We start from the raw sequence: 12,776 nt of genomic DNA on the forward strand, positions 1-12,776 counted from the left end.
CCACTTTTCAATCAGCTCTGCCAGAAGATTACAGAACGCTTTGTTCCAGTGAACTGCTGCCTTTCAGTCTTCCCTCAGCCCCTTCCCAAGCGAGCAGTGAGAACAAGCTCTGTACCCGCACCCCTTCAGATTTACCTGCACTATTTTGGCTGCAGAAACAAGGGAATGTGTTGAGAAGCGATGCAGAGGAGTCAATCATCCTACAAAGAGGACCTGGCCCTGGAGGTGGGCGAAGTGCCCTGCCTGACCCCAGAAGGAGGATTTTTGGCTAACAAGATGTGCTGTGGGAGAGGTGGCACCGACAGTAGTGCCTGGCGGATCTGCCAACCCTCGCTGCAACATCTGGGGAAAATGCTCAATATTGAGTGGTGGTGGTATTTAATTTCGGATCTAACATGCTTTGGGAGTTGCCTCCTTTCCTGCTGGTTGTTTTGGGTCGATTTTCCAGGTACTGATTTTAAGGGATGTGACAGAAACTGGAAAAACTCACGGCACTGACACAGTGGGCCCTGAGTTTTCACGTGGTGGGTTTGTTTCTCACTATCCTGACTTCAGAGCGTTATTCCTCTTTCACATTAAGCCCTGTTTGCCTGAAAGCCCTGGTGTAACGTGCTGGGATGAGGAGCTGGAGACGCTGCCCCCTGGCATTGCCTTCCTTCTCCGGGCACAGCCACCAGGATGCCTTCCTTTTACCCGTCCCTACCAACCCCGGGCACCAAGCGACACCGCGCCCGCTGCAGCCACAGGCCAGCCTCACTCGGCTGCTGCCGTATAACTAAAATAACCCAGATGGGATGCGAGGGGACACTGCTCAGGGAGCAGCAGCAGCAGCAGCAGCAGCCAGCACCCCGCTAGGTGGCACCGCAGCCCCGCGGCTCGCGGCCGGGTGCGGGATGCTGCGGGTGCCGCTCCTCCACCCCACGGCACCGCCAGGGACATTTCCACCTGGGAAAGCCTTGGAGGAAGCACAGAAAACAAGTTTCAAGCTGGTACCTCTCCCACAGTGGGGCTGGGTGTCCCTGCACCATCAACAGGAGCAGGGAGATCAGGGAACAGCGGCTGGTTGTTTGCTGAGCTGACCTCATGGGGCTGGAAGGAGCATCGCCCCTCGCCCACCTGAGGTTTGAGGATGGGTCATCTAAAAATACACTTAAATGAACCAGCTGATTTGAATCCCCTGTCAGTAGTAATTTGTAATTTCTCAATGAGCCTGCATAAGTGTTCGGTGGAAACTATATGTTATAGAGCAATGGTTTTCAACTTTTTAAATTTTTTTTTCCCACCTCATGAAGCCGCAGATAGCCATGATTACAGACCACTGGCATGCTTTTTGTAAGCATTTTTTTTTTTGAAAGCTCAGACACATCGGTCTGCCTTGCTGCATGGCCTAAAGGTGAGCGGTAAGCCTTCGCTATCAAATTATCGCGACATGGCAAGGGCCAGGGCAGGAGCCCCAGCAAAGCTGTGGGTGCAGGAGGTACAGCCAGCTCTGAGCAGGTCAGAAAGAAGCCGGACCCTTGGCTTGGCACAGGGGCTTGGCATAAGCCTATATGCATGCATTTATGTGTAAAATGGGTTATAACACCCATATATATATGTAAAATGTGTTGTAACGCTCATGCTCCAGGGCATAAGCTATCCGCTGTCTTGCATTAGGAAGAAACTCGATCTCCTAAGTGTTTTTTGGGTCTCTGGAGCATCTGGTTTGAGCTGCTCCCAGGGAGAGCGCACTGGATGACACCGACCTGCCATGGGAATGTGAAATTTACACACAGTGCAGTGAAAAAAGTGGTTCAGCCATAAGAATGATAGTGAAAAGGCAAAGATTTAGTGATACAGATGTTCTTTCACAGCTAAATTTGCAGTCCCAGCATACAGATCATGGATTAAGAACTGGAAATGATGTTATTTGTATGAGATGCCACTTGAAGTATTTTAGTTCCTTACCACAAATCCGTAGCCATTTATATTTCCTTACATATTGCTATAGCCACTGATAAAGCCATTTTTCCTGTATGTCTCAGGAATGGTCTGAAATTTCTAAAAGATGGAGGTAATCTACAGCAAGAGAATATATAGAAGTCGAATTTAAAATATTTTCTTTTTTTCATCAACTGATGCTTTCTATAAAAGTTGAACAATTTAGGTGATTTTCTTCTCACTGTTTCAATGTTGGTGGGAAAAGCATAACCCCAAAATCTGCTTTTACTGGAGAATGAGAAGTGGAGAAGGAAAGTTTCTATAGGATGTCATGCATATGTCAAAAAATAAAAAATAAAATATAATAAAAAAGTGAAAATCAAGCCATGCACATTGGAAATCATTTCGAATGATTCAAGTAGAATCCATTTGGCTGCAGTATCCCACCAGCACTGTGCAGGTGCATGGTTTGATGTTGAGCAAAGCAGAGTGCAAATTTTACCTTAAGTTTAATGCCGGCAGTACCAAAAGAGAAAAGTCCTTTTCTCCTCTTCTAACCCAGGTTGTGGGCACCAGACCAAGCAGAAAGCCCAGCTGCCACACCGAATTACTCGGTTATTTTGCTGCGGCTCTGCCTGCGGGCCAGCAAGGGCGTGAGCACCCTGAATTTCCTCATCATGGAGAGGAGTTTAGTTTGAGTTAAGGAGTTTGATTTTGGGAACACGTGTACATACAGGACCAGCTGTGGTTTCAGGGTGTTCGCAATGGGAAATTTCAATTTCCGAGTGACAATATTTTTTATTTTGTATTGAACCATAGGAGAGTGCATCGATGGCTTATTGCAAGTGCATTTATTTGCTGGAAGTCAGCTCTTGCCGAGGGGGCGGCTGGGCTTTGCTACCATGCCACAGCCCCGCAGACCCCACACGGGGGTGCAGCCGGGGTGGGGGCGGCTGGGGTGCGGACCCGGGGTGGGGGGCGTCCCCGTGGGGCGGGGGGGGGGGGCTCTATATAACGGGGCGGGCAGGGAGCGGGGCTCTGCGGGAGCATGCACGCCTTCGGGCCGCCTCCCCACGGCCGGGAGCTGCTGCTGGACGGGGCGGGCCGCCCTGCCGGCCTCCCCCTGCCCCTACCCCTAACCCTAAGCCTGCCCCGGCCCCGACCCTCGCCCGCCGCCCCCTGCCCGTGGCTCGGCGGCCCCGCCGCCCCCTGCCCGGCCCCGGAGAGCCCCCGGCCGCCCTATTCGTACTCGGCGCTGATCGCTATGGCCATCCACAGCGCTCCCGGGCGGCGCCGCACCCTGCGCCAGATCTACCAGTTCGTGGCCGACACCTTCCCCTTCTACCAACGGAGCAAAGCCGGCTGGCAAAACTCCATCCGCCACAACCTCTCCCTCAACGACTGCTTCAAGAAAGTGCCGCGGGACGACGACGACCCGGGTAAGGCGCCCCGGAGGGGATGGGGTCGCGGCACCCCATCGGGTGCAGCCGATTTCCCCCCGTCGGGGCCTGGGTGGCGGCCGACGGGCGCGGGGCTTTTTCTCTCTCCGCAGGCAAAGGCAGCTACTGGACCCTCGACCCCAACTGCGAGAAGATGTTTGACAACGGCACCTTCAGGAGGAAGAGGAAGAGGCGCCCCGACGCCGGACCGCCCGACGGGGCGGGGGGCAGCGGCGGGGTCCCGGGGGGCTCCTCCTGCCCGGCCGGGCTGCGGGGCCCCCCCGGCGGCTTCAGCTCCAGCGGGGCCCCCTTCGGTCGTGCCGGGACCCAGGCTTGAGCTTGCCCCCCCCCGGCAGTGAGGTGCTCGTCGAGGAGCGTTTTTGTAGCGCGGAAATGTACATTTTGGTAGAGATATAAACTGACAGAGGCGGAATGAGGGCTGTGTGTGTGCTGGGAGCCAAGCCGGGGGGGCTGCGGGAAGCTCTCTCCCCGTCGGGGAACTGAAGCCCCACGCCCACCCCCGTGGGCTGAGGCCACCCGACCCGTCCCGTCCATTCCCCTCCCGTCCCGTCCCATCCTACAGACACCTCGGAAGGGCTTTAATATCCAGCCCCGGGGGAGGTTAACCTCGGCCCCCCGACGTGACCAGGCCGGCAGGTGCTGGGGGTGCGGGGAGGGTCAGTGGGATGTGCCCCCCCCAGGGTCAGGGTTGCCGTGGGGACCTTCTGCATAACCCTCTCCCCCCCCTTTCTTTTTTTCCAAACACAAAAGCTCATCTTTGTGTCAGCCCGTGGAGCTGATGCTAATTTATATGAAGAATTTCGGCTTTAATCGAGCATCCAAAACTGTGCCGGATCCCCGCTGGGGAGCTCTTTAATTGCTGGGTTCCCCGCTGGCCGCCCTGCAATCCCCCCCGCAGCCCGATCCCCCCACGTCCACTGCTGGCTCTCCCACCTCGTACGGGACGTCCCAGCTCTGTGCCATTTGCAAAGCTCCAGAAAAGTGCAACTGTAGTGGTCCACAGCCCCACTTTTCATTTGGGCTTTTTGTTTTAAGACCTGAAACGTGAGGGTTTTGGCTGCCCGCACCCACTCACCAGTGCCCAGTGCCTGTGTCCTGCTTCCCAGTTGCTCCTTGAAGGTCCTGGAGTTGGAAGAAAGCAAAGCTGAGAATTATACGATCTGCTGCCTGTCCCTCGTGGCTCTGTCTCCTCCGTCCCACTCATCCTTGCTTAGGACAAAAATAGACTTTTCTCAAATAAAAAGCTAACAAAAGAAAAAAAAATCAGAAACCTTGGTTTTTCTTTCTTTCTTTTCTTTCTTAATTTCTTTTTTATTTTTTTTTCTTTCTGCTTTAGAAGAGAACCATAAAGCAAGTTTGACCAAAAGACAAATAAACCAAACTGTGTAAGACCCTGAAATGTGTCAGAGGTGCAAGTCCCTGATGGAGGTGGAGAACCAGCCATGTAAGCAAAGCTTTTCCTGGCCCAACTGGTAATAAAAAAGATTCCAAAGTATTCACAAATATCCAACTTCAGTAGATGCAGAGTAAAGAGAATAGCAAACTGAGCTTGTCAGCCAAAATCTTGTGCAAGTTTATGCAGTCATTTTTTTTTTTATTATTTTTTTTTTATAACCTGCTGTTTGTAAAAACCTTCATACAGGAAAAATTACAAATCCCAAACTGCTTTTTAGGTATTTCAGACCTAACCTCCTTGCTTATGTTATTATTTTCTGGGGCTATCCAGCAAGAAGACATTTAAATTGTAACTCCTGTTTCTTTTTCAAAGGTAGAAAAATGCTCAAGGCCTCGAGCTCTCCTTTCAGCAGGGTGACCTTTAGCTACTGCATTCAGCAGAGCAAGGAACATTATTTTGGTGATTAGCTGCATTTTGGGCTGCTTTTTTCCAGGTGGCTGAGGGTGAACGGGTTATACAGGGAGGGAAGGGGAGACAGCCTTGTGTCTTTACAAAAAAAAAAAAAATAATAATAATAAAATAAAATAAAATAAAATTATAAATTCATTTATTGGTGAAAATAGCTGTGTGTTGCAAGTAGGTGCCCCAGTTTTTAAAACCTGCCTTTGGGCCCTGAAATTCACTCCCTGAGGAATGGATTTCCTGTGAATACACACTTAAATAGGAGGGAGAGCGGCACTGGTGCCCTGGCACTAGCCAGGAGGGCTTCTCCCGAGACACAGTGACAACACACGGACCTCGGAGCTGGGGAATAAGGGACAGCTCGCAGCCCCATTGCCTTCATCATCAGGATGTCAAGTTCTGGGATGCTGAGCTCAGTGTTTCCACCCTGAGCCTCTCTGCCCTGGGACAAAGTGAGGCACCGCAGGACCTGAAGCTGCAGCGAGACACCAGGAGGAGAGCTCCAGGTGGTGCAGGTGCCTCAGGCTTTCTCAGACACAGATAAGTGTGGCCTTCGTTAGCGTGGCCTTCATTAGTGGCTTGGCTGGGTGCTGCGTTAATGGAAGTCTGTGGATTGGTCAGCAGAAGGATCACGGTGCTGTGCCAGACCTTTCCTTCAGGGACTGTTTAAGATGGTGATTCAGTGTGTACATGGAGGCTACCATCTGTATTTCTCCATCTTTCTCTTGTGCTCTATTCTGTGTATTTTAGAGGAAAGGAGAGCTCCTGACAGTCTTCTCATTCTCTCCATATGTGCATGTAGCACAGGAGCTTGCCTAGAGGTGCTATGAAGTCTAAAGTGATCAAGAGTATAGGCTGCACTTGAATTTTGGTGCTATTTCTGGTATCTCCAGGTCTTGGAGTCCTTAAAAACCAAGTTCAGGGCACCCGGCTGCCCAGTGCAGTGTTATCTTCTCCTGAGCACAGGGGTAGCTGTGGCACCAAGGAAACAGCTCACAGCTTTTCACGATTTTCCCCACAAAATACCTGGCAGTGGGGTGGAAAGGTCTCACTACCTGATGGCATGCCCAAACACAGCAAGAAATGGTGTTCATGGTGCATTTAAACAACGACATGCTGGAGACTTGGGCTTCTATCAACATACTGTGGAAAAGTTTAGGAAATCTCATAGTTAATGGTATGAAATGAAATCTCATCCAGCTTGTGTTACACTTTCTGTCTTCTGCTTTTCACCGGGGATGCTTTAGTACTGGCAACAGACAGCAACAGCCTGGGTTCATCACTCACGGATGAAACCACAGAGATAAGGAATTAGGCTGTTTCTTTATCCAGTTAGATTTCATCACGATGAGAGGGCCACGATTTCTTTACTCGAGATCATCACGTTGGCCGATGCAAGAACAAGAAGGGACTGTCAGGTAACCATAATTCATCTTTTCAAGAACAGGCCATGCTGTGGGGCCAAGACACGGCTGCTGGCTCCGTGCTTGTGTGCTGAACATTTCATTCTTGGATTCTGGTGCAAGCCCGGAGTCAGGTCCGAAGCCAAGAGGGTTGGGAGCGCTCATCCCTGCTCCTAGCAGACAATGGGTGTCTTCACAAAGAACAGCCGTGTGGAATTTGCTCATCAGCCAGCCCCTCACGGAAGGCGTTGGGCAAAGCTCTGGAGCACACAGTGACCTCCCTCTCATGAGGGCATGATCATTTTGGTTGCGTGCAAACAGTGCCTGCAGGGTGTCTGCTGGCTTAGCTGGGAGGAGAGGAAGGGTCTGATGGGCTCCCGAAAGCACGCAGGGGCTGTCCCCTCAGTCCCTGCAGTCTCGGCAAACCAAGACCAGCTGAAAAGGAGAGAGAGTTTGGGGTTTTTATGAATATTCCCAAACCACCTGCTGTGGTTTACTTACTGAGTCTGACCCCTTGAATTTTAATCCTAGCTATATTTTAATCTAATTGCAAAGGCAAGGATTAGAGTGACTGTTGCTTACCAGGAGAACTCTGTAATAAATTCAAATGGGAAGTGGTAAATCAAGTTTATTTTTATTATTATTTTTTTAAATTCCCTTTTCCGCCAGATCTAGTACTTGTATGCAATTCATCCTTACGGACCATTACAATTTCCCTATGCTTTACTATGTTATGACGTTGCTTCCCAGTTCCTTTTGACAAAACAGAGTACTGACAAATTTTGTACAGCTGCACTTTGTAGGTGAAATCAACTCATGTAACAATAGATTTTAGTCTGTTCCAAATCCAGGCTTTGGGACTACAGGTTTTTAATTTTGTGGATTGTGAGCATCAGTGGGACTTCCATGTTCACAAGGAATTGAGAATTGTACAGAAAAGTTTTTTTTAACCTTTCTTATAGTTAAAGATATTTCCCTCAGAAATGCACCTCTGTATTTAATCTGAGTTTCCATGTGTTAGTCACTGCCTCAGCGTCAATCGGACAAGGGCTGAAGGGAAAGTGAGACGTAACATAAAAATAACAGAAAATTCATCCTTTCCAGTAGGTTCCCCCTTGTATAGAAATTCACACTACAGGAGACGGTGGTAGTTGTGACAGCACCAGAGGAAAATACCCAGGTGGACTCTTTGTGGAAGCAGGTCAGGTATGAATGACTTGTCCTGAAAGTGCCAAACTGAGGCTGAGGTGGGAGTAGTGGGGGGAAACGGTATGATGAGGTGGTGGAAAAAATGAATTACAGTCTGAATGCACCCTGGTGCTGACTTTTAAGATCATATGGCCTTATCGGGGATTGCACGCTCCCTGATCCTTCCTGCTGCAGTATGTAAATGCTACCAGATAATGTTGTCTTGATGTGTCCCCATCCATGTCTACCTAAAAGGATTAGTCTGATCTTTTCAGCAGCTCATTCTATTTTTCTTTCAAAATGAGAATACGTGGCTAAACTATATATAATTTTTTACTTTAAGGAAATCACTTTTTTGTCACCCATATATCTAACAGAAGAGGGGAAGACCTTTTGCTTTTATTATTTTATTTTATCATGGTTACTACCGTGCTTGCCGAGTGATTTCGTACTACTATCTCTGTTAGCATCCGAGTTCATTTATGAATGCCTTTTTTTTTTAACAGAACAATACATTTTATGTTATTTTCATTATGGGCTTAACTTGTACAATGTTGCTGCTCACAGAATCCAAGGGCACTTTAAGCATTCCCATCCCCAGCCTGGCCTTGGGCACTGCCAGGGATGGGGCACCCACAGCTCCTCAGGGCAGCCTGGGCAGGGCCTCGCCACCCTCATGTGGAAGAATTTCCTCCTTATGTCTGGTCAAAATCTATCCTCTGTTAGTTACATATAAGTTATGAGTTTTAAAAATAAGTTTAGTTCTTCACCATTCATGTGGAGCCTTTTTTTTTTTTTTTTTCCTTAAAGTGTTTTCTGAAAGATCAATAAATTTTAAATTTTATCAGGGATTTTATGATACGTCCTATAACTCTACCCTGGAGTTTCTCATTTACATAAAGACAATTCTCCTTAAACCTGAATATAATTAATGTCTGTTTAACAGTTCTTTACAGTGCCTGGATGTGTAGATGAGTGTTCTGCAGAGGGGATTTGCTCAGCTGCTGTCTTGTACCACATAAAATAGGGGCAAAACCCAGAAGTGACAGCACAGCTTTGTTCCCTTGTTCTTGGTATAGTTTATAAAAGAAAAGTGCCATCAAACAAGCAAACAGAAAATCACATGTGAAAGTTGTTTGGGGGAAAATTATTCTTCCCTGTAAGTGTTTCCTGTGCCGGCGTAAGAGCTGTGTTGATCCAAAAACATATGGGGACCTCCTGAGAACCCTGGGCTGTAACTGATGAGGATTCTTACTGTCAAGGAGACTTCTCAATACGTATTGATTGCTCAGTGTGGCCCATGATTACTTTTCTCTGAACCTGTAGGTTTTGGCTTGCCATCAGCTTTTACAGGCAGCCCTTTATTGGGGCCGAGGTGTGCATTAACTCCAGCGCCTGCCCCAGGCAGCTCCGGAGCTTCCACTTCACCTCGGGCTGCTGCTCGCAACCCTCCCTGCTCCGGGAGGCCTCGGGGCAGATTTGTCCGGATTGCCATGAAGATAGAAGCAGCCTCAAGAATGAGGAGTTTTAATACTTTAATTAAAGGTTTCAGATTCACCCGAGCAATTTTAAACGATGGACTTTTTTTAAATTACATGGCCTGGCCCCTCAGGTTCCCCTTGTAATCCTGGCCGGACCCACGGCCTTCCTTTACATCTCTTTTTCACACTTCTGTTTCTGTAATGAGATAATTAAACATCTCATGGCTTGTTAAGATCCGGGACATGAAAGGGAGTTTTGAAGCTAGTGGTTCGGGATGGCAAGCCAGGTAATCGTAGCTTCTCACTACCCTATAGAACATTACGGGAGAGATTTTGTGCTTTTTTAGAGTAAGAAATGGTTCAGAAAATCATGCTTATTAAGAACAGCATGTGCTTAATTTAATTCCTACTGAGGCGGTTAGATTTCAATATATAAAGTCAAGGAGCTGCTTTAAGTGCTTCCATGACTGGGCTTTTATCCGGAATAGGTGCACTGGAGAGGTTGCAGAGCTGGAGCCCATGAGATGCTCCCAGAAGAAAGCTTTAATGCAGCTTGAATCCACACAGGTGAGTAGGACACGACACCAGCACCAGTCACCTCCACCAGTGCTTGCTCGCTGAGGCACTCAGCCCTTTCATTAGGCAGTGGCTGTTAGTCAATGGCAGTTTCCTTTTATTTTTTTAAAGCTGTCTGGTACTAGCCATTGGCAAGACCACAGTAGGAGGGAAAAATTGTCAGGTAATACCTCCTTTTAAAGAAAATACAAGAAAATACAACATATGCAGAAGAACAGTCTGCTGACAGCAAAAGAAAAATAAAGGTGGGGGCTCTAGCAAGCTGCTTGCCCAGATCTCCTTAAATTACACCACGGTAATGAAAACTCGACCTCCATATGTCAAAATTCATTAATCGGAAGGCAGATGCAAGGCAAGGGGCATTCCTGGCTGTGAAGGTTAATAGCCTGAACTCCTCTGGTGTCCTCTGCTCACTCTCATCTTTATCTCTGCTCATGGCCCAAAGTTCCCCTCACCTGAGCCAGAGGATGTCCAGGGAAGGTATTGCACTGGTTCTGACACTACTGTGCCCACTGGAAATGCAAACAGATTTGAGATATCCTTTCCTCCTGATCTCAGTCACCGTCTGATCGATCTGGACATCTGGTTCCTATCACATAGCCTGCTGGGGACAACCACCTTTCATTTGGCACGAAAGGACTCCCTTCCCATTTCACTGCTGCATCTGACCTCCGTGAGCCAAGCAGTGTATTGCTACCTTCGGATTTACCCTCCTAAGATGCCCATGTCCCACGCTGCCTCTGGGTTCCCACATATTTCCTACAGCTCTATTGTGGGGCAGCAAGAAATTTTGGATGGCCTTCCCTACCCAAATAATGGCCAAACACAAGGCCGGTCCCTGTCCCGGGGGCTCTTCCATAGCTCATCTCTCTCCGCGTGCTCCCCTGCAGACTGACTGGTGTTCTGGGGGGGCACAGCACCAGTCCCAGAGGTCTGGGCACACATGGTTGTATGAGTACCCATCAGCTCCCCAAATCTCAGATACTCCTTGGCGTAACGTACACTGTGGCTGCTCCTCCAGTTTTCAGCTCTCACTCGCTAGTGTTGTTCAAAAGATGGAGTGCAGCTGACAGACACTGCTTGGAGGCAGGGATAAATCAGCAGTGGGTGCCTCAGGGTTTTCCTGTTGTTGCAAATTGTGCTGCTGAAGGTATAAATTCACAGCACGTTTTCTAATCTGCATAGGTATGGTCCAGGATATTTCTTAGTGCTGTAAACGAATAAAAACAAATAAGAAAAAGAAAAGGAAGCAAACTTCATACAGCAGTAAAGCAGCTTGCATTTTTGTTGAGAAAAATGTTACCTGGAGGCTATAGTCCCTCCTGTCCTCAAGCAGAGCTTTTTTAGCTTTGCTGGTGGGATGAGACAGCTGCAATTTGCAAACCTATCTTCCACCATAAAATAAAAGACCTACTTCATCATCGCATTCAGGTCTGCTGCCTTGTTGCACCAGTATCAAAACAGAACCACATCACAGAATCACTCAGGTTGGAAAAGACCTCTATGATCACCCAGTTGTGCTTCTGTCTTCACGCTTGGGTCCCTGATGGAGGTCCACAAACCTGAGCTTGCTAGTCGGAAGGATTATTCAAACACCTTCTACTTCAGATTTGTCTGGGCACCTTGTGGAACAAAAATCATGCTGGCAGCAAGGCAAATCCTGGCTGCACGTGCTGGCCAGGCATGTGGCTGACAGCCCGGTATGGAAGATGAAATGCATCATCTGATATCCGAGTCTAATGGCTCACCACAACCGTAAGCCACAGCGGTAACACAACTCCGCACGCTCTGCCCATGGAAGCCCCCACTGATGGGGCACAGATCTGTACCTGCTATCAGAGATAATTCCTACATTACATCTCAAACCCTGCTAGATCCCGCTGGAAGCTGTGCTTTTACATTGGGTTCATTAAATTGGTGAAGCCTTGAGTGTAAACTTGTTCACTGAGTGTGCTTAATCCTCTTAAGTCTTGATTGCAGATACATCCAGGTTGGCCATTCAAAAGCCAAACGTAAGAAACCTTAGCCAAAACCCAAAATAGACTAAATATGTACAAGTACAACCTAGCTACAGGTTGGGCTTTCAGACTGCAGATTACTTCCCCTTATCCCCATGTGCTAAGTTGCTGACAAAACACATTCTGACTTTGATGTTATGTATCGAGAAAAGGAACATGGACTGAAGTTGTTGGTGTAAGTTCCCAGTTATTTTCAAACAAAAATTCTCCTGTGCCAAGTGTTGTGCCTTTGTTTCCTTATTGTTGTTAAACTTTTTTCTTTCAGAGGTTTGCTCATATATTTTCCCATATACTGGTCTATACTGGTCTCCAGCACACCTCTGTCCCATTGCAGGATAATGCTGACTCGGATCACAGCCACCCAGCTCTCCTGGCCTTTATTTTACATGCAGCTAATCATTTGAGCTCATCACAGTGAAAATAATTGATGTCATAGCCTGCTGAAATTGCAGCAAACTGAGTTGATTTGGTGTGAACATTACACATCACTCGTAACGTTGCTCCATTTCAACCTGCTTGCTTCTCTAGAGACAATGGGATCTCTTATTCTGCTGGAATGAACAAAGTGTACCCAATCTTATTTGTGTTCAAATCAGTGTCATCTTCATCATCAACACGTCATCTCAACAAGAATGAGAAGCTGAAATTGTGGACGCTCAGCACTCACCTGCACAGGTTCCCATGCTGGGTGGGCTCCTTCTGACTCCTGCTGGAAACAGGGCATAATTTAAGGAACTGTTGAGGGTTTTGTGGCAGTCCATTTGAGAGAGAACAAACATTTTAATACCCTAGGCAGCAGGCATTTCAGCTCTGCCCAGGCTGGGAAGGTTATTTCCATGCTGGGAATCTTTCAAGGGTTTAGGAGCAATAAG

At 48.1% G+C, this 12,776-nt stretch overlaps 1 protein-coding gene across 1 annotated transcript; it reads left to right on the forward strand.

Moving 5' to 3' along the window:
* The first annotated feature begins 2,930 nt into the window (after nt 1–2,930).
* FOXI2 (forkhead box I2) lies at nt 2,931–4,623 on the forward strand. Its single transcript, XM_068688458.1, has 2 exons — nt 2,931–3,359; nt 3,473–4,623. Exons 1-2 carry the CDS (start codon nt 2,969–2,971, stop codon nt 3,694–3,696), a joined length of 615 nt encoding a protein of 204 aa, XP_068544559.1. The 5' UTR covers nt 2,931–2,968; the 3' UTR covers nt 3,697–4,623.
* The last annotated feature ends 8,153 nt before the right edge of the window (nt 4,624–12,776 follow it).

The sequence above is a fragment of the Anas acuta genome, chromosome 7 (assembly GCF_963932015.1).
Source record: "Anas acuta chromosome 7, bAnaAcu1.1, whole genome shotgun sequence".
Classification (NCBI taxonomy): Eukaryota; Metazoa; Chordata; class Aves; order Anseriformes; family Anatidae; genus Anas; species Anas acuta.